This window comes from Scleropages formosus, chromosome 8 (genome assembly GCF_900964775.1).
Source record: "Scleropages formosus chromosome 8, fSclFor1.1, whole genome shotgun sequence".
NCBI classification, from domain to species: domain Eukaryota; kingdom Metazoa; phylum Chordata; class Actinopteri; order Osteoglossiformes; family Osteoglossidae; genus Scleropages; species Scleropages formosus.
In genome coordinates, this window is record NC_041813.1 from 8,468,484 (window position 1) to 8,491,158 (window position 22,675).

At 46.1% G+C, this 22,675-nt stretch overlaps 1 protein-coding gene and 2 non-coding genes across 7 annotated transcripts in view; all 3 read left to right on the forward strand.

Moving 5' to 3' along the window:
* hspa12a (heat shock protein 12A) overlaps positions 1 to 22,675 on the forward strand; it is a 79,012-nt gene that overhangs the window by 16,291 nt on the left and 40,046 nt on the right. For 3 of the 5 annotated variants that reach the window (XM_018724980.2, XM_018724984.2, XM_018724981.2), the window contains exon 1: positions 17,291 to 17,700. The exons of the other annotated variants lie outside the window; for them this stretch is intronic. In XM_018724980.2, the coding sequence (XP_018580496.1) occupies positions 17,661 to 17,700 (40 nt within the window). In that variant the 5' untranslated portion in view covers positions 17,291 to 17,660. Of the gene's footprint in view, positions 1 to 17,290; positions 17,701 to 22,675 lie in introns of those variants that run through there. 5 annotated transcript variants of the gene reach the window in all.
* Positions 6,340 to 6,422, forward strand: trnal-cag (transfer RNA leucine (anticodon CAG)). The gene has a single exon. It is a non-coding gene; the product is annotated as a tRNA-Leu (tRNA).
* trnas-aga (transfer RNA serine (anticodon AGA)) lies at positions 6,537 to 6,618 on the forward strand. The gene has a single exon. It is a non-coding gene; the product is annotated as a tRNA-Ser (tRNA).

Here is a 22,675-nt window from a genome sequence, read left to right on the forward strand (position 1 = left end):
ACACACACACACACACACACACTAAGGGCAATTTAGCATCACCAGTTTTCTGGAACTGCATGTGTTTGAGCTTTGAAAGGAAACTGGAGCATCTGGAAGAAACCCACACGGACACAGGAGAACATGCAAACCTCACACAGACTGAACAGGGATCAAACCCACGTTCCCTTGGTACTGTAAGGCAGTCGTGTCACCGTGCTGCCCTCTGTTAATTACTGTTAATGTAAATGAATGTGTTAATTGCACATGCCCCCTAAACAAGTATAATGTCAACAAGGACAGTACAGTCAGTCCTCTACTTAAGACTTAATTGGGACAGAGATTTGGTATGTTAATAGAAAAATTTGCTGGTTAAATGTAGCACAAAGTGGGCCAGGAGCTTCATATCAATTCTATACGCATCTACTCTTGTAGTGTATGCTGACAGAAACAAGAGTATTGGACTAAGTGGGTGTACCTCAAAACCACATGTCTGCATCTGTATCCTTCTGTCTGTTGTGAAATGGACTTGTTTACATTTATTCATTTAGCAGATGCTTTTCTCCAAAATGACATATATCTCATAGAAAGTACAATTTGTGCATTACATTAAGAGAAACAGACATAGCTGCAGATGTGTGATTCTTAAGTACGGTTAGTTTCCTTCACCATATGCACTGATGCTCATCACACAAGTTGCTGCGTGAAACTTCATCAGAATATCAACAATTCCTAATCACCTTCCTAGTAGTTTTTTTTTTTTGAGATACATATAAACATTTACGTTGCATTGCAGCAGTAGCTGTGTAAAGGATTGATCCAAGCATGATCATGAACACTTATACCTTGAGAGTTCATGGATGAGGTGAGTCCAGAAGAGATAAGTTTTAAGACCCTTTTTAAATGTGGACAAAGATTCAGCAGTTCTGAGCGAGAGGGGGAGGTTGCTCAACCATAATGGAGCCAGAACCGAGAACCTCTCCACTTTACCTTTCATGCATGGGACCACCAAGAGGGCAGATGTGACAGAGCATAGCGGTCTGGTTGGGGTGTAGCGAATGATCAAGTCTTTTAAATAGCTGGGAGCAGTTCTACTGATGCATTTGTAGGCTACAACCAGGGTCTTACATTTGATCTGGGCAGCTATAGGAAGCCAGTGCAGAGAAATGAATAGAGGAAATACGTGCAAATGCTTCGGCAAGTTAAACACAACTTGGGCCCCAGCGTTCTGTATCAGCTGTAGAGGGTTGATGGCAGTAGCAGGAAGGCCAGGCAAGAGAGAGTTGCAGTAGTCCAGATGGGATGTCACCATGGCCTGAACAACTAGTTGAGCAGAGTCTCTTGTGAGGAAAGGACAGATCCTGCGGCTGTTATGCAGGATGTATCTTCAGGTCCGGGTTGTGGCTTCAACGTGCTGAGAGAAAGATAGACTTGAGTCAGTCATCACTCCCAGACTCTTAGCCAAGGAGGTAGGCAAAATGAGTGAGTTGTCCAGTTTGATCGAATGTTTATGACAGGAAGACAGGCCAACTGAGAGGTTTAGGATCTGTGTTTTGGAGAGGTCGAGTTGTAGGTGGTGATCAGTTGTTTACTGAGTTGCTTCAGAAAAATCATCTGCTAAATTAATAAATGTAATGTAACTGTTCGTGGGGGGTGTGGTGGCACAGTAGATTTGGCCAGGGCCTGCTCTCTGGTGGATGTGGGGTTCGAGTCCTGCTTGGGGTACCTTGCAGTGCGTTGGTGTCCCGTCCGGGGTGTTTCCCCTCAGCCTTGTGCCCTGTGTTGCCAGGTTTGGCTCTGGCTTGCCACGACCCTGCTTGGGACAAGCGGGTGTAGACATTGTGTGTGTAATGTAAATGTTTGGAACTTGGACAGCTTTGTGTGGAGACAGGCAACAACATAGTTTTTCAGACAGGAACAGAGCCACACAGCTGACTCCCTTTCTCTCCCACTGAACAGCTTGTGGAAACCAGGCTGGCAGACAGCCCCTTCCATTAGTGAGCCCAGACACCTCTAGTTAATTAATGTTCAAATTGTCACATTTAACTTCTGAATACCATAAACGTATTTTCGAAATTTTATTGTAATGTCAGCTATTTTTTCAACTTTAATCCTATTCTTCGCTTGACCCATCACTGTCTCCCTCTGAAACCGGCAATGTGATGCCATGCTGGTTGTCCAGGGTAAACTGGCTGCACAACCACCGTAATCCTAAAGGGGGTTAAAAATAAACGGAAACATACTTTTTTTCCAAAAGACAAAATTGTTTATTTGTTGTTAAAATGGTAAGTTTAGAAAATAAAAAAGCATGAATTGGTGGCTAAGAACATTAAAAAGTATAATTTTAAAAGTGTCATGCCCACGATCACACCCCAGATGTGAGCACCTGACAGTAATCAGCACAGCGGGGTATAAAGGGCACCACACTGCTGCTCCCAGGGAGTGGACTCTCTTAGAGGCAACCGTCCCCCTGCAATCTCAAACTTTCCTCTTGTCCTCGCTCCCCGGCCCGACTCCTTGTCTGCCATGACTATGACCTTTTGCTTTGTCCTTCTGACCACATCTCTGGATCGTCCTTGCCACGACATTCACTGATTTAGTTTGGACCCTCGCCTGCCCTCGACCACGAGCCCTACTTTGAATCAGAATCAGAATGAGCTTTATTGCCAAGTGTGTTCACACATACAAGGAATTTGCCTTGGTGACAGAAACTTCCACAGCACAGACAGAATGACAGTGACAAGACATAGATGAGAAGATAGAATATGTGAATAAAGGATAAAAAAAATAAAGTACAGAATATACAAAAAATAGTCACTAGACATTATATGTATGTACAGGTATTTTCTATACAAATGCAAGGGAATGTGAGTAAGACATATGATGTGATAAATAGATATAAATATCAATAGCGTTGTGTATTGCACTGGTTTACTCTCTAGGGGGGATTTCGCTGTTCATGAGGTAGATGGCCTGAGGAAAGAAACTTTTCTTGTGCCTGGCTGTCCTGGTGCTCAGTGCTCTGTAGCGCCGACCAGATGGCAAAGGTTCGAAGAGGAAGTGGCCTGGATGTGAGGGGTCTAGAATGATTTTGTTAGCCCTTTTACTGGCTCTGGACGAGTACAGTTTTTGGGGAGCTGGGGGGGATGTGCTGATGATTCTTCCAGCAGTCCGAACTATCTGCTGTAATCTTCTGATGTCTGATTTAATAGCTGAGCTGAACCAGACAGCTATAGAGGCACAGAGGACAGACTGGATGACTGCGGAGTAGAATTGCATCAGTAGCTCCTGTGGCAGGTTGAACTTCCTCAGCTGGTGAAGGAAGTACAACCTCTGCTGGGCCTTCTTTGCCCCTTCAGTGTTATAATAAACGATTCTACATTTGGGTCCAACATCCTGTTACAAAAAGGTAACCTGACAACTGAGTAGCAGGTTTTTTTAAACCTTCTTTTACTCAGGTAAATACCTGGAGTACAACTTTTTCCAGACTATCTCGAGTTTCTGACAACTCGAGTACAGTCACTTTTCAGTCATGGTCCTGGAGGCTGCCAATACATGTTTAATTGTACTAATCTCTGATTAGGTCACCTTAACTGTTGTTTTAGCACATTCAAAATCCATAAACTTATGACATTTATCTCAGTAAAATGAAAAGCATGTACCTAGGAAGTCACCTAAAATGATAAATATGTGACCAGTGTAGGTGGTACACAGGAGTTTAAGCCACATCCTTCTCCCTCGATGCTATGATGACCTTCCTCCGTGGTCCACGACTACCCCCTTCTGGACTCCGACCCTGGCTTGCTGGAGTTGAATATGGGTGGTCTCCCAAACCGCGTCTGTTTGTACCACTCATCTAGTCCCAGTAAATCGCTAGATTTGACTGTCCAGGGCAAGACAGGTAGCTGGTACCCTAGAGCACACTGGACAGGAATTAAGTTAGTAGGTGAGTGGATCAGTGGCTACAGGACCAGCAACAGGGGTCGATGGACGTGCTATTGGTGGCCAAGATGGCCGAACGGAGGACCTTGGTCAAAGCCCTGGCGATTGTTGCCGAGCATGTCACCCAGTCTCCGCCTTTTCCGGTCCATCTCTTGAAAATGGCCCCCACGGATGACCCGGATAACTTCCTGGAGGTTTTCAAGTAAACTGCTTGATCTTGCACGTGGTCTCCGAGGAGTGGACCCCTTGACTCACACCACTTGTCATGGGGGGAGACCTTACGATGGCATACCAGGTTCCCACTGCAGATTATGGCGTCCTCCAGGAGGCCACCATGGAGCAGGTCAGGCTTACCCTGGAGGGACATTGGAAAAGGTTGTGAGGCCTGAAGTTTGATGAGTCTGCCTGGCCCTTTCTCTTTGCCCAGTGCATCTTTGACTCCACCCAGCGGTGGCTGCAACTGGCCCAGCCGTGGTGCTTCCCACAACTGCTGATTGGCTGCAATACCACTGCCCAGAGTCTTATAGAGGCCATCCGACTGGTGGAGAACCACCTGGCAGCAACCCTAGGAACTGTGTGCAGCCACTGGAGGTTTTGGTCCCCACCCCCGAGCCCCAGCACCACCTGAACATGTAAAAGAGAAGATTGGACTTTTAATCAGTTTGTGGACAATGTCATCCTGGTTGATAACCTTGTGAGGGAACGTACCCAACATTATCCACCTGCACCAACCCCGTTTGGACCCACTGTGGATACCCTTGAACCTATCCAACCGTGAAGAGGACAGTTGACCCCTGCAGAGAGGGTATGGAGACTACAGGGGGGACTGTGTCTCTACTGTGCGAGCAAAGACCACTTCCGTGCCTTCTCTTCAGTGCGTCCCAACACAGGCAGACACTGACTAGCCAATCAGGTGAGTGACCCCCTCGAACCAAGTTTTTAGTTATCATTACTGGTGGATATTTCATGGGGACCTCAAGACTTAAATGCCCAAGCTTTTATGGACTCCAGGGCATCTAACAACTTCATGGATATAACTTATGCAGTTGCACATGGTATATCTATTAAGCACTGTACTCCACCCCACCCCCCCATCTTAGCGCATTGGACGGCCAACTTCTCAGGAATGGCATGGTAGATTGTATGACCCCAGCGGGAATGGGATTGTGCTGTTGACCTTTTTCCTTGCACAATACCTGGGGGGGGGGCGATGTGCAACCCTCCAGGCCGAGGCCAGGCTACCAGTTGGATGTGGCGACATGCGTCTGTAATCCTTGCGTCCGGGAGACCGAGGCTGCTAGACTGCTTGAGTCAGGGATTCTGGTACTGCGGCGCGCTGTAGCAAACGGGAGTCCTGGTGACGGTCCGCATCGACATGGTGCTCCGTGGGGAGCCTTGGCGCACCAGGTCACCTAAGGAGTGGTGAAACAACCCAGGCCAGCGAAAGCCTCCATGCTGAGTGATCTCTGGGTTGCCCCTGTAAGCAGTGGCTGCGGTGCTGCCGAGACGAGACGGCAGGGCGCAGCCTTTTACTTTTCGCTACAAAGCGCTGCTAAAGGTGTAATGGCCACGTTGCCCACGCAGCTCAAAAGGGTTGCGGGTGCTCCCCGTCAGGGAATCAAACCCCAGTCTCCCGCATAACAGGCAGGGATACACACCACTATATTAACGAGGAGCTCGCTGCAGCAAGGGCTTCCTTCTCTCGGTACCACTGGAAAGCTGGCCTTGGCACCACGTTAGCCTGCCTCCCCAAACTCCGTGACGAGCGCTGGTGTCAAGAGAAACTTTATCGTCATTTCAACCATATACAGCAGCACATGGTGGGAAAAAAAAGAACATTCTTCCAGAACCATGGTGCTACATAAAACAACACAGTTAGTGACACAGACTACATAAAGTGCACGTGTGCAAGACATTACAACAATTACCAAAAAAGGACAATAGTTCCAGTGTCAGTCCTGAACATTTAGGAGTCTGATGGCTTAGGGGAAACAACTGTTACGGAGTCTGGCCGTGAGCGTCTGAATGCTCGGTACCTTTTGCCAGACGGCAGGAGGGTGAAGAGTTTGTGTGAGGGGCGTGTGGGGTCATCCGCAATGCTGGTGGCCTTGCGGATGCAGCGTGCCGTGTAAATGTCTGTGACGGAGAGCAGAAAGACCCCGATGATGTTCTCAGCTGCAAGGTGTTGCGAGCCAGAATGGTGCAATTACCAACCAGGCAGTGGTGAAGCTGCACAGGATGCTTTCGATAGTCCCTCCATAGAATGTGGTGAGGATGGGTGGTGGGAAATGGGCCTTTTTCAATCTTCGCTGAAAGTAGACACACCACTGGGCTTTCTTGAGTATGTAGTGTGTTTGAGGGACCAGGTAAGGTTCTCCTCCAGGTGAACACCAAGGAATTAGGTGGCTTTTCTGCAGGGTCAGGATGGCCGAGCGGTCTAAGGCGCTGCGTTCAGGTCGCAGTCTCCTCTGGAGGCGTGGGTTCGAATCCCACTTCTGACAGCTCTTTAAGGTCTTCTACTGGTGTACTTTTCTGCAAGCTCATCGGCTTCTCTCTGGCATCACAGGCAAAGTCAAACGGGTTGGACCACGAGGAGGGAGTCTCTTTTTCCTCAAGTAGTCGTGGCCGAGTGGTTAAGGCGATGGACTAGAAATCCATTGGGGTCTCCCCGCGCAGGTTCGAGTCCTGCCGACTACGCTCCGTAGGTACTGTTGCTGGATGTACGGTAGTAAAACCAGTCTTGTACTTTGTTTCATTTATTTATTCAAAGAGTAGATGACTGTTTTTTACACACTGGAGGGATTCATTCGAAACACTGCTGCCAAAATGTTTAAAATATGTGTTCAGAGAAAAAATTTTGAACATTGTGAAGTGTCAGCACTGACTATCCAGATAACTTTTTCAAGAACACACTGAGAAATTCAAAATAGTACTGTGAAACAGAAAATAACATTAGTGGATCGGGAATGTGACTATATGCTGTTTTGGTCAAAAACCCGACCTTTGCAATGTCACACTGGCAAAACATGAAAGAAACCGTGCACAGTAAAATACCCCCTTTCCAAAAGCCTTATTTCCAAATGCAGTAAATGTAGAGGTTACTCAGCATCAGTGTTCTCATCATCTCATCTCGGGTCTGGGTCAGGCCATAATATCTCAACATCACATAATGTTTGGTCTTGCCAGGTTGCATGGGAAAAATGCTCTTGTGTGCCTTATCCAAGCCTGGATCGACGCCACAGACACATTACCGGAGGGGTCCTCCATTGCTTCCAGAATGTTTTGCTGTGTGTAGGGGTTGCGGTCATACACTGTCTGGGGACAAAAATTCCCGAATTGGATTCAGAAATGGGGAACATGCTGGCAAATAAAGAATGGTGAATCTGGGGTGGTCATTGAACCAGGCATGAACCAGAGCAGCCTGATGGAAACTCGTGTTGTCCAAAATGACAGCATATCGGTCTTGCTCTGGTTGCCCTGGCTCTCCTTCCTGTTGAAGAATGTTATTGTGCAGCTGATCTACAAAATTTAAAGTTGTACTGTGTTATACAGACCTTCTTTTACATGGCACTAGAGGATGCCACGATTGCTGGTGGCTACACATAGAGTGACGTTGCCTTCCCTCTGACCATGAACTTGTATGATGGCACAGTGACTAATGATGTTGTACCCCTTTTTGTAAGGTTGAAGCCTGCCATGAAGGGTCATGTGAGTCATCCATGGCAACTAGCTCAAAGATTTTCTACAAAAGTTTAAAAAAAAAAAACACATTTTACTACAAATATAGTACTGTCGTGTACTACTGTTCTGGAATGAAAGATTCTGTGCTGTAATGTAAAGCACCAAAATGCCATTACTGTAACACATTACTATACAGTACTGTATTGATATGCTAGAGAGATGTGCCATACTGTACATACTGTAAACATTCTGTACAGTATACCAATTACCTGCACATATTGGAATTGTTGCTTCTTAACTGTTTGAATTCCTTTCAAAAGGCACACGGTACAGCTGCTTTGTCCTTATGTGGTTCTTCTGAAGGATCTGGTCAATGGTGGAAATGCTGATGCTGTCAGTTTCTTGGAAAACTACCTGGTCTTCAACTATTCAGGTTTGAATTAGAATTTCCCCCAAACAGATGGCACTGTTGCCAATCACCATATTCACCAGGGCAGTCTTCTGCTCGGCTGCAAGAAGTCTCCGCCTATCGCCGATAAATGGCCGTTTCTCAGTTCCACAGAAAATGAATTTTGACCATCACTGACCTATGGTCATCCATTATAGCACTGTGGTAAAAACTACACTGAGAACAAAGAGCAGATTCAGTTTATATGCATAACAACATACATGTACTACACTAAGAACAAGGCAAATTACCTGTTTTCCCTTCAAAAAGTATGGACAATGGATGGAACCATGTAACTAACGGCTTAGGTTGGGTTGCACTAGCTGTCAGCTTCTCTTGTGGTCTTCCCATATATCAGCACATGATGAGCTAGAGTGACACAGATTTCATCTGAGGTTACTTCTTTTTGTTGTTGTCTTACTCTTCCTCTGTGGGCAGCATGGTGGCACAGTGAGTAATGCTGCTGTCTCACAGTGCCTGGGTGGTGTGATAGGATGGGGGTTTGATCCCTGCTCAGTCTGTGTGGAGTTTGCATGTTATTGTGTCTGGGTGGGTGTGCTCTGGTTTCTTCCCATAGTCCAAAGACATGCTGTTCAGGTTCTCCCACTTTGTGTGAGTGACAGAGAGAGTGTGTTCCACTGATGTATGGATGAGTGACCCAGTGTAAGTAGTGTATCTAGCAGTGTAAGTCACCTTGGTGAGTAAGGTGTGTGGGCTGATAACTCTACATAGAATTCATTGGAAGTCACTTTGGAGAAAAGCATCTGCTAAATAAATAAATGTAGGAGTAGCTCTTGATGCCTTCTGCTTTAGTGAATGTACCCACCATGCTCCAGGCATTTGTGAATAATGCTCTAGAGGCTTCTTTTTGTACAGATTTATTAAGATGATATCATGATCTTTTCTGCATCAGTGGAAGAACATGTAACCCATGTCTGTCAGGTTCTCCAATGTTTGCTTGATAGCAGCTTTTATGTCGAAGGAGAGAAATTTCAGTTTCACCAAACAATGGTTTCCTTCCTGGGCTTCATCCTGAACCAGCAGGGGGTGGTCATGGACACAAAGAAGGAACAAGCTGTTGTTAATTAGCCACAACCCCAGACAGTGAAAGATTTGCAGTTTTTACTGGAATTTGCTCATTTCTACAGTTGATTTATACATACTGTAACTTCAGCTTAGTGCCAGCCCCATTGATGGCCTTACTGTGCAGTGCCCCTAAGTGGCTGACTTAGATCTCAGAGGCATTCACGGAGTTCCACTGTTTAAAGGATTGATTCAGCACCGCCCCAGCCTTGAGACACCCAAACCGCACCCTACTGTTTGTGTTGGAGGTTGATGAATCCATGCTGAAGGTGGGGGCTGTTTTATCTCAGCATCAGGGCATCCCCTAAGTTACATCCATGCGTACCCAGTGGAGTGCAATTATGATTTATGGAACTGGGAATTAGTAGCCATCAAGCTAGCACTCAAGGAGAGGAGACATTGGCTAGAGGGCCCACACCCTTTTTCAGCGATCACATAAACTTTGAATACTTGTAGAATGCCCAGCGCCTCAACCCCTGACAGGCAAGATGGGCTTTGTTCTTTACTAGATTTTGCTTCTCAGCTTCTTCCTGACCTGGTTCCTGGAATGGCAAAGTGGATGCTCTTTCCAGGAGCTATGACAGGGACCTTTCCCTAGCTCTTCATGAACTGATCCTCCCAGCTTCTTCTTTTGTAGCTCCCATCCGATGGGGATTTCTGGAGGAACTTAAGACAGCTCAAGCTCAAGACCCTGGACTGGCTGACTGTGGCAGGGGCAAGGAGTACATCCTAGTTTGTTTGCGGTTGCAACTTCTCCATTGGACCCATGACTCCCCTAGCTCTGGGGGTGACAGGACTGTCTGGCTCATTAGTTAGCAATTCTGGTGGCTGATTCTAAGGGCAGATGTCAAGGCCTGTGTGCCTACCTGCAGGGGTATCCACACAGTAAAAAACTCCTCAATTGAAACCAGCAGGGCTGCTCAACCTCCTCTCCATTCCCTCCCATCCATGGTTCCATGTGGTGATTCATTTTCTTACAGACTTACTGAAATCTGATGGTTACGCTACCATCCTTATCGCCATCGACTATTTCTCAAAAGCCCTAACGTCTGGTCCCCTTGCCCCAGTTGCCATCAGCACTTCAGACTACAAAGCTCTTGTTCCCACCAGATGTTTGAATTATATGGCTTTCAAACAGGGTACCTCAGTTTACTTCCCAGGTCTGGAAGGCCTTCTGGGACAAGCTAGGGGTTTTGGTGATCTTAGTGTCTGGCTATCACCCACAGGCGAATTGTCAGGTGGAGTGGTTGAACTAAGAATTCACTTTCCTTTGTGGGATAAGACAACAGGCTTTAGAGAATTGGTCACTCAGCCAATAGTTGTCATGCCCTCCATCGTTCCCCTTACGAGGACACCTTAGGCTAATCACTCCCCTAACAAGGACACTTGAAGCCAATCAAAACCAGCACGATTTAACGCACTGAACCACTGCCCTCTAGTCGCGGAATCTTGCTCACCCTGAGACAACAGTCCCCTCTGTGCTCTCGAGTTCTTTCTTGTTATTCATGCTCCAATGCCCTTTGCATCCTTTCCCCTTTAGCCTGTTCCATGTTCCCCTGGATATGACCGCTTGATTTGTCCCACAGCCACGCGTTTGGATCCTCGCTACAATCCAATTCGTCCATTGATCGACCATACACCCGTCCCTGACCACAAGAACCTGCGTAGCCTGTTTGAGCCTAACGAAAGATCCTGCACTCATGTCCAGTGTCCCCCATTCCGTCTTTCTGTCATGACACTAGTATAGCTGTGTCTCTCTCTCTGAACTAGGCAAATCTGTAATTAAGTCCACAGCGATATGAGACCGTGTCTATTAGGGACTGATAGGGGTTCAAGGAACCCAGCTAGCAACTGCCGTTGGACCTTTGCTTGAGCACACATTGTACATGCTAGAACAAAGTCTTTATCAGCTTAACTTGATGGTGGGCCACCACAGTCTCACAGAGACCAGGTTCAGTGTTCCTGCAATTTCCAGAATGTCCTGCACTTGGGGAGTCATGTAGCCAGTGCAGGAGCTGCAAGTGAACTGTTGAAGGAATATAGTCTTTGTCTTGTGTTTTATCACTGGGACCCAGTTCTTTTTTTTGGGGGTTGCTCTGATGTCGTCCAAAATAGCTCACCTGATTAGGACAACAAAATGTGTGGCAGAAAATAAGGGCTCTGCAGGCTTTAGACTTGGGACCACCATGTACGGCTAGGAAAGAGCATCTGTCTTACCATTTTTGGCCCCTGGATGATATGTGACTGTGAAATTAAAGTGGATGAAGAACGAGGTCCATCACATTTGCCTGGAATTTAATCTTCCTTTTGCTCATTTTAGGTATTCCAAATTGCAGTCATCAGTCCCAACTACAAATTGGTGACTAGTGCCATCTAACCAATGCCTCCATTCCTTGAAGGTCAATTTAATTGTTAATAGTTCCCTATTACCGACATCATTGTTACTTCCTGAGGCAGACAGCTTGCACAAAAAAGAATGCACAGGGATACATTTTAAGGGGATTTCCTTACCTTTGTGATAACACAGCCCCCACCCCAAACTCTAATGCACCCATCTAAACCACAAAAGACATGTGGATATCTAAGAATAGAGGCTCTGGTGAAGTGCTGTTTCAGCTCCTCAAATGTTTGCAAAGCTTTTGGGTTCCATATAAGATTTCTTGGGGGCCCCTCAACTCAATCTGGATAACAGTGCCACAATGTTGTGAAAACCGCTGATGAAACATCTATAGAGGCTGCCAAAACCCAACCTCTCTGCATTTCTTTCACTGTTTTTGGTTGATACCGAGAAACTACAGCTGACACCTTTTTTGGGTCTATCTCAACCCTCTTGGGGCCCAGCACAAAAGCCAGGAACTCCACCCTGTTCTGATGAAATTAGTACTTCTCTTTGACAAAAAGCAATTATCCAGTAACCTTTTTAGGACTTCCCTAACATGAGCACATGCTCCTCAAAGGAGCTGGAGAAGACAAGAATGCCATCTAGGTACACTGATATGTATCTATTGATCATGTCCCTAAGTACTTCATTCACAAAAGCCTGAACTATAGAAGGCACATTAGACAAACCAAAAGGCATAACAAGATATTTATAATGCCCCAGGGTGGTGCTAAAGGTGGTCTTCCACATCAGCTTCCCTAATTCAGATCAGGTTATAGGTATTCCTACATCTAGCTTTGTAAATATGTTTGCTCTATTAACCTGTTTACGGGCCAAGGAGATCAGCAGGATGGGAAGTGGATACTTACTAGTATTCGCATTTAAACTCCGGTAATCAATGCAAGGCCTTGCCTGGAATTTAACCTCTTTGCTCCCTGTCTTTATTCTTTATGAAAAAGAAACCAGCAGAATCTGGTAAAGCGGATGTCCAAATAATTTCCAGGTCTAAGACTTCAGCCACATAAGCTGCCGTAGCTTCTTGTTCAGGTTTGGAAAGAGGGTACACTCTTTCTCCAGAGAGTGTGGTGCTGGCAGCAGATCTATTATGTGGTGTTGAGACCAATGCAGTCTGAGGTCAGATGGCTGAACCTTGTTGAACATTGGTGCTAGGTCCTGAAATTCACTAGGAATTTGCAAAGGCAAAGACCCGTTAGGGCTTTCTATTTCCATGGCTTTGTATTCGAGGGTTAGGCGTCTCTCAATACACTGTTTGTCCCATGAAAGCAAGTCCCCTGTGTTCCATGACAGCACAGGGTCATGGGCAACTAACCAAGGATGGCCTAATATGATGAGGTTGTAAGGGGGCTGAATCAAAAAGAATCTGTTTCTGTATGATATGATCCCACCTGGAGTGAAAGGGGCACTGTCCACCTATCACCTATCTATCCCTTGAACCTACAGGCACTCCATCCAGAAAATTAATTCTTAAACTCTCTTGGTTACAAAAGGAACCCCCCCCCCCCCCCCCCCAGAAACAGCTGTGAAGTTTCTCGCAGCTCCAGAATCCACAGGGGCTTCAGTTTCCTTTTCATTTTCTCACTCTGAAAATTTGATAGGTAAAATGAATTTGGAGGCACGGTTGGCTATGCTACCGCTCACTAGAGGCGCTGGTGCCAATTCCCAGGGTTGCCGAACCAGACGTTGTGAGGAAATGTTACGGAGAGCCACAGTAAAAACATGACTCCTCCTGGAAGCGGCGTTGTCTGTCTGTCAGGGCCTGTTGTCCCTCTTTGTTTCACAGCATCTCACTTTCATCTTATGAGATGCAGGTTTCCGAGTTGCTTTTGGCTTTCCCTCCTCAGTCTCAGATGGTTGCTTCCAACGACAATTCTGATCCAGGTGACCTGAGGGCATTGCATAGGAATGCACTTCAGAGAAGCCAGCTTATCGTTGCCATTGATTCTGAGAGATGTTCAAGTTTCAGGCGATGGGAATCTAGGCGCACTCTCTTGCAGCTACCACCTGCTGGAGTGCGTTTAATTCATTGTTCCTAGGTGGATTCTTCTGTTACGTCTGGAGGTAACACAAACACTAATGTGTGTTGCTGTACGTCCAAATGCGGATGAAAAGGGTACTGTCCTCAAGTGCAGATCGAATATATATATATATATATATATATACACGGTATATGTGCACCACGAATAGTAAGAACGGAAGTGCCAGTGTGATACGTGGAACATGGAGCAAAAAACCGGAGGAGGACAGATGCAGATAAGAGTGGAATTTTGGACTAGTACACAAGCACACTGTGGATAGGACTTTGGAAGCAGGTGAATAGGCACGGAATGAGAATCACTGTGAGATTGTCAAGAAACACTATGAAGAGCTGATCAAGAATCTGCACTAGGTGTTTGTACTTTACTCAGTTTATAGCGCTAGGGATCCGGTGTTCATTGAGTTCAGGTATTTTTATGTAGCTGAGTTGCTCCGGGGGTGATGCCCCCTATGTTCATCTTGAATCTGATTCTCAGGGATCACGGGGATCAGGGATCAATCTCAGGGATCATTTTTAAACCTCAAATCTTACCTTTATTCAGGTTGACACTCTTGGGGGACTTATCTTACTTGAGTATGCTTGGACCTATGAACATCCAACTTACAATTTTTCAAACATACAAATATTGCCTCTTTTGAGTATTTATTTATAAAAGTACTTTATTCACCCACTTATTTAGTAAAACTCTGTGGCAGAACAGAAATCATCCGAGTGCAGTAAAATGCACTCGGAACAGAAAATCAAGTTGTGGAGGGAGGGAGAAGAGGCAGCATCACCATGGACAGCATCACCAAGTCAGAATTTTTTTATTTTTTAATTTGATATATCAGCGTGTACAGAAACTACCCAGCAAATAAACTGTCATTCAGAGCAGACCAGGGACCTGGGTGTGGACCCAGTCGGGGATTGTTTACTGCTAAGGTTCTTAGGACAAGGCAGTACTCGTAGTGAGGGACAGTCGTGGTGAATCTGAGGTGCAAACGTTGTACGTGGGGAGAATCCGAGGATGTGGTCGACAAGGACATTGTGAAGGTCGATGCCCTAAGAGATAGGAAGAGGGACAAGGAGACAGGCGAGGGAACTAGGAGGGAGGTGGAAAGGGCGCTGTGCAAGAGCTGTAATCGCAGGAGGGATGGCTGTCTCAAAGATTATTCCATGAATGGAAAGGAGTTCGGGATGGTTTTTATAGCTGAATGTTGAGATTGCCCTCAGGTGCTTAATCAGAGTCCGGTGCTGCTGGTTGGGGTGCGGGTGTGGTCGTGACAATAACACAGGTATGTTCTATTATTACACAATTTTGACAGTAAACTTAAATTAACCAAATGCTAACAAACATGTTCATGTGTTGAATCTTTTTCTACCTTGTGGCTAGTTTTGTTTGTTTCCACAAGACACGTCGCCGGCTTTTAACGTGAAACACATTTTTAGTATGTTCTCCCCATGCAATCATTATGCTCATATCACATTGGCTAAAAGCCTTAGCTGAAGCAAAAAATAAAATGTCAGAGTAGAAGCTTGATAGTTGATTTGCTTTTCTTGCAACAAATTCATGACTTCTATTAATAAGCAATCTGAGGTAACACAGTAGTAGGACTAATTAAAGGTGTTCCTCAAGCTTTTCAAAGAAATCATTGCCTTCAGTTATGCTGTGCACTGAATTTTTTTACAGTCTTATGCAAAACTTTGAGATAATGTTGCACATCTGTTGCTCTTGATTAGACTGATGAATGTGTATGAAACCACTTTGTACTTCTCTCAGTGTTATACATGCTGTGCACATGTTTTATATCTGAGGAACACAAACTCCTGGTCTTTCACATTTTCAAACGTAACACACACGGACTTTCTGATCTGGCAAGTGACCAGGCATGAGGCATCCAAGGGTAGAGTAATGGTTATTTCATTACTTCTGACTACAGTAACAAAATTAAAACCAAACCAAAAAAACACCCATTTCAAATAAATGCATATGTGAAAGAAAAGGGCTTCTTTGGTCAAAAACAAGAAAACAAAACTCACAAGAATTAGCAAAAATCAAAAAGTTAAGCGCAAGGAAAATCAGAACTTGGAACATCAGTATTCTTCATTCTTAGCTCAAAATGTAGCCTTTCCAATCAAATACCTCAAAGTTTCTCTCAAAATCAAGTTCCACTCCCCTGTGTAAATTCACACCTCAGTCTTGTTTTTTAGAAATTCTTTAACTGGGCCACACCTTCTGCTGGTTCTGTTACTCGGTTCCCTTTTGGTGCAGCCTTCAGTCAAGGCAATAGCATGAAGACCAGCTCAGGTCTGCCATATTGCTGACCACTTCAGCTTGCACTCATTTTACTTACACACGCACTGTCTGAAACCACTTGTTCCGGAGCGAACCGGAGCCTAACCCGGCAATACAGGGCGCAAGGCTGGAGGGGGTGGGGACACACCCAGGACAGGACACCAGTTCGTCGCAAGGCACCCCAAGAAGGACTTGAACCCCAGATCTGCCGCGCCACCACAGTGGCGGCGCAGTGGTGTGGCGGGTTCGGCCGAGTCCTGCTCTCTGGTAGATCTAGGGCTCAAGCCCTGCTTACGGTGCCTTGTGATGGACTGGCGCCTCGTCCTGGGTGTGTTCTCTCCTTCTCCAGCTTTGCACCCTGTGTTGCCGAGTTGGGCTCCAGCTTGCCACAGCCCCGCTTGGGACAAGTGGCTTCAGCCAATGTGTGTGTGTGTGTGTGTGTGTGTGTGTGTGTGTGTGTGTTTTGAGCAAAGGCAATGCAATAGAAGTTGGTCTTAAAATGAACACTTTGAGATTGCAAGGCACTAGCTACTAATCTTCTTGCTGTATATGCAGGTTATTGTATTTCTGTTTATATCACTAGTGGATTCATTTAGCAATAATGACAAAAAATGGCAGGATGGCATTTTTATTATGCATTATTTATATCTAGGGGGTGCGGTGGTGGAACAGGTTTGGCCTGGGGTTTGAGTCCTGCTTGGGGTGCCCTGCGACGGACTGCTGTCCCATCCTGGGTGTGTCCCCTCCCCCTCCTGCCTTGCGCCCTGTGTTGCCGGATTGGGCTCCGGCTCACCCGCGACCCTGCTCAGGACAAGTGGTTTCAGACTGTGTGTGTGTGTGTGTGTGTGTGTGTATACTTATGTCTAACAGGGGTGTAGCTGTGAATTCTGGGCCTCATGAAAAATATTGCTCTGGCCCCCACTTCCCTAAATAACATAAGTTTGGGCCCTCTCGGTGTGGGACCCTGAAATCATCATCCACATTCACCCCATTAGCAGTGGTCCTGTGTCTAATATTCATCAGCCTCTTTTCTTTAAACAGCATAGCTTATAACGCGCGCGCGCACACACACACACACACACACACACACACACACACACACACACATATTCATTGTTTACACTGTGTTCCCACTAGTATAGATTTGTCTAATACTTGAAATGTCCCGTGACTGTAGAGGCAACTGTTTGCAACATACATAGGCTGCAAGCAGCATGTATGTCATTTTTCTAGGTGATGTATTTATTACCCCATGCTCTCGGTGAGCACAGAAACGTAACAGCGCGAAAAGATGACAGTGGGAGTGATTCCTCGACACACGCCGCGCGTGAGGAGAGCAGAGATTCTCGCGTAAGGAGCGCCTTCCTGCGGCACGCGCTACGGGGCATCTGCGTCGCAACTCGTCCGCGTGCGGGACGCAGTACGGTCACTGCGCAGTGGAGCAGCCGTCCGAGCAAGACGGGAGGGGCGGGACAAGGGGGGCTATCCGAAAGTAGCGCTCCATCCCACTTCCTTTTTTCGGGTGGTGTATGAGCCGCATTCAACAAGAGGCTTTCCGCTAGACGACAAAAATCCGCATAGCATCGTTTTAATGTAATCTATGACATCTTCCGAAGGAGGACGTTTCAATTTGTAGTCAAGGTGAAAAGGAAATAGGGGACAGGAGACAGGGAGAGGAAATCCCGTGAGGCGGAGAAATAACCGTTTTAAAAACAGCCAATGGTCCGGACTGCGAAGTAAGCAGGAAGTGATTTTGCAGACTACATGGTCTAACAGTTCTGGGACGCATCGGGGCAAGAGAATACAGCGGGACACGATGACTGAGAAGGAGCCAGCCATAGACAACATAACTGCAGGTAATCTTTGATCTGAAGTAATCGCTTCCCGAGCATAAAACTAAACCGCATATATGATGCGTAACCTCTTAGTTTTTGGTGTTCTTTCCTTTTTTCCCGCAGTGTAGGCTGCGTATCATGGTACTGAAAGCGGTTTCACAAGCAGTTTGTGCCGCTGTCCCTAGATCTCGGACGTTTTATGCGAGTTGTAGACGGAGCGAAGATGCTATTAGTAATAATATTAATATTAGTAATAGTATTACAGTAAGATAGCGAATAACTATATTTACGATGTTTATTATATTACGTTTGCTAAATACCATTCAGTAAAATTTATTAGCATTTCCGCGGATACATTACGAAGGCGGTAGGGTTTCTTCGTGACCTCGCAATATAATTATTATACACGTAGCACTTTTCTGCAGCTTGTTACGTTCTGATTGCTTATTTACGTTTTTATTTGGCCCGAATACTCTGCGAGACTGAGAGAGCCGAGTGATTCAATGCACGTATGATGAAGTGTTCAGCGCTCGACGAGACGCGGACGAGCCAGACTTGCAGGCTCGTGGCGTTGCAGGGTCTGGTCACGTGACGCCCCCCCCCCCCTTGGGAATCCTCCTCACTGCAGCAAAGCTCGCGCGCGGATCTCGTGCAGGTGGGCGCGCAGCAGTTTCACACATTAAAAATCTCGTCTGGAATGCGCGCGTTTCCGGCGCGTTAATACGGCGTTGTGACATTGTGTTTTAAGGCTTTATCTCCGCGTACTGTTAGCGCTCAGCTCGATGTTTTTGCGATGTTTACGGAAGATTAATTTAAAGATAGCAGCCTTATAATTTTATTTGCATAGCTTGATAAGTGCGCGGGAAGAAGCGCTGGGACGGTAACAGAAAGGCTCGTTCGCAGCGATGTTAAAAAGTGATGAGTAACGACTGCGGAGAGAGAAAGGGCAAAGGCGCGATGCCGTCCTTTTGCAAGGACACGGAATTATGATGGTTCCTCAGCTGTCGTGATGTCATGCGGGAGGGGTTATGCTGGAGACTGCGGCAGCCAAGCCTTGGGACCAGACACCCGGGCAACGACAATTCACTTAGAGCAATCCGAATAAACAGTGTAAAAAAACAGGTGCCAACACCAAGAGCAGTCTAACACAGGAAAGGATCTCGTGCCTCTTTGAAATTGTTTTAATTTTTAAATGGAAATTTCTTGAAATTATATTAAGTGAGAATGATTTATCAGGAGAGAGTGGAGCACCGTTGTTTGTTCATACAGAATGCATCACCCATCTGATGAGCCGGTGGCAGTCAGGTGAACATTAGACGTGCCACACAGGGCCTGTGTGTAGCACACGGGAGAGCATGAGCGGTGACACGCTAACGGTGCGGCGTCTGCGCGCGGTCGAAAGTTGCTGGACGCTCAGACGGCCGAAAGACCGTCGGCTGCCGACCACCTCGGATGCGGAGAAACCTCTCTGCTGAGGGCGTGATGTGCTGCGGTAGACCATAAATCCTAACTCCATGCCAAAAACGTCTGGTGCCCTTCCCTCTCTGCGGTGCGATGAGCCTGCGGACCACATTAGCAACGACGCAATTTCCTTCATTATCACGTTTAATCTCCTCTATATTATTGCTTCTTGTTTGTCCAGCCTTAGAACCCATGAAGCCTACTTCACATTTTGCATTTTTTTTGCCTCGCGTTTGATAAACACTGTAACTTTCATGGCCGGTACTGCCGAAGTTCCCCGTGTAGGTGTTAGCTGTGAATTTTAGGGACTTCGACATCTCTGGTCTGGTTTTCGTTAACCGGTTGCGTCAAGTAACCGAAAGCAGGGGTGTTTAGACTTAGCTGTGCTAATAGCCGCCTGCTCACTTAATCGTTTTATACGCCTTCCTGTGTGACAGGCCATCCCGTTTTGTTTACATCGAGGGAATTACCCCTGAGAAAAGGGGGAAAATTGCTGAGAAATTGCTGGACTCAGATGGACAGAGGACTGCACATGGCAGCCATTCCTCAGTGAACACACACTTGCTTGACTCGCATTCTTGGGGTGGCACTTGTGAAGTTGTTGTTTATTCTCAGGCATAGCCCGCCATGATGGACTGTCCCTCTGCCCTGACTGAGACATGGGGGAACTAATTTATTGCCATGAGAAAGAAGAGGTTAACACCCTGGTCAGGCAGCTTCAGAGGTCCCCCTAGGCTTTTTTTTTTTTTTTTTTTTTGTTTATTACTGAAGGTCACATGGACACAAGACTCTCTATGACCATCAAGCTTGCTTGAGGCTTGGCCTTTTATGACCTGAATGATCACAACATGAGTGGGGCACGGTGGCGCAGTGGGTTGGACCGGGTCCTGCTCTCCGGTGGGTCTGGGGTTCGAGTCCCGCTTGGGGTGCCTTGCGACGGACTGGCGTCCCATCCTGGGTGTGTCCCCTCCCCCTCCGGCCTTCCGCCCTGTGTTGCCGGGTAGGATCCGGTTCCCCGTGACCCCGTATGGGGCAAGCGGTTCTGAAATGTGTGTGATCACAACATATCAACCAATGTAGATTTGTCGGAGTGAAAGTAATTTAAATGTTTGGAGTGATGATTGTAATATTTAAGATTATTTCTATACCCAGGTGTCTTTTGCCGTATCATTTATGTGGATATTCATTACATGTTCAGAAAATGAATATTCCTAATACTTTTAATCATTAAATAGCGTGTCTTCACTGTGCACTCAGCAAAGCGTAAGTACAGATTTGCAGAAAGAGCCACGGTTTTCTGGGTGTTGGCCTGTCAATATGGTCCCCATGGCCTTGCAGGAGACGTGGGTGGGTCGTACAATCTTCTCGCCTCGGTGGCTGTGGGTGTTGATGAGTTCAACAAGCTCTCTGCAGAAGATGACAGGAATGCTGTGCAGTGCAGAGTGAGGTTGGCGATGATTCAGACATGTGGAGCCACCACCAGAGAACCCCCCCCCCCCCCCCATGTTCTCTACACAGTTGATCTGGTCTCCAGGAGAGTGAAGGTGCTTGCTTCCAGTGCATCCTGGGGTGATCTCCATGTTCATAAAGCTGCACAAAAAAGTTTGCACACTAAAAAAAAAACAGCTGCCCCAGGTATTTCTGTATACTGGCATTAAGCATTGTTTGTGTCAGTTCTTTTTTAAAAAAATTGTATATGCAGTACTATTATGGATTTTCGTAATGAAAAAAATGGATATTCACCAATGTTAGGTCCCCACCTGAAACGTGTTAAGGCGGTTATTGAATAAATCAGTCAGAGGGTGATGTCTGAAAAGTTCTTTTCTCTCTCGACAACTAACTCATGATTCTCATCAAACATTTCAGAAAGTTGCCTTCCTCCGAGTAAACAGTTGCGATGTTGGCAGAGACAGGTGTAAACTCAAAATGTCTGGATGTTAGGCAGTTCGAGTACCTGTGCTTAAAACTCTGTCATGGTGTTCATTTTGGTTAGTGAACACGTGATTTAACTATATAATGTTACATAGATACATGTGTAATGTGACACAGTAATAGAATTGAAGGACATTTGTGACACCCCTGGTTCTTATGGTGTGTTTTACAGAGAGACACACACACACACACACACACACACACACAAACACACTGGCTGAAGCCACTTGTCCTGTACGGGGTCACGGCAAGCCGGAGCCTAACCCGGCAACACAGGATGTAAGGCTGGAGGGCGAGGGGACACACCCAGGACGGGACACCAGTCTGTCACAAGGCACCCTAAGCGGGACTCAAACCCCAGACGTGCCAGAGAGTAGGACCTGGCCAAACCCACTGCACCACCCTTGGTGTAGGTTACGGTTATTATTTTATGGTTCTAGTTATTATCACGCATTATTAAACTTGTTTTCTGTAACTCTTTAATGCCAGTTCATCGGTAAAGGCAAAATCAATGAGGCACTTTTGGAATGCATGATGCTTCCGAATTGACATGCCCACTTTTTTGCTAAAATAGTCACTGCAGCGTACTGCAAGAGACAGCTACGCATGGTCCGGAATCTGTTTTTATTTTGTCAAGCTGTAGCTGTTAGATGAGAATATAATGTTCTTGCTTTGGTCCCATGGCACTACATGTCTCTGATTCTGGATGCAGAGGTGTGTTTTGGATAGTGTTTCACAATCCCTCATTAAACAGCTTTCGTTATGCCAGATTTCACAGATTTTACATTACAGGTTCCTGCTCTTATGTCTGTTGTCTGACTGCTTGCAATCCAGGTTTTTATTAGGCCCTTGATGGGCTGTCTGACACTTGGCAGGGTTTTACAGTCTTCCAGCCCCAGTTCTGAATGGCGGTAGTTGTGGAATGTGTAAAGGAGGAGGTGCCCACATTACATTCGTGTCATCTGCTTCACACCCTTGAGAAAATTGTTAGGAATGGTCTAAGAAGCTCCTGCGGCTCTGACACTCAATTCAAGGTCACTCTGATGGCATTTTAGAAAATCCTTCGAATGAGAGTTTGGAATGATTCCGAGCACACCCTTGAAAGCTCAAGGAATGATGGCAAACTGCTAGTTACATCTCAGGTTTAGCTGTTCCATAGTGACAGTAAGTTGAATGGGAAACACTTTGTTGACAATATTGCCTAGAGGACTTGGTCATTCGTGGTAATCTGGGTGACAATTGGACTGGGTGGCCACGAGCTGTAGAGCAACAGAGCATAAGCATGAAAGTCAGAACAGAACGTTGAGAGGCATCTGTCCACACCTTCTGCATCACTCACAGCACCAGGTTTTTGGCTACAATGGAACCAAGGACTTGGTGGTGTCAGATGTTGTGTAGATTCAAAAATGTAGCACCTAGCGATCCTTCAAAACTGCTTTGGCTCTCTAAAATGTGCACATTTCCCTTGTTTCACGGAACACTGAAAACAAGAGCACAACAACATTCATATGTAGGCTGACAGAATGAACTGACTTCACATTAGATGTTAATTTAAAGAGGAAAATAATGCAAGGAGTTGCTATTTTTAACCTGGACTTCATGT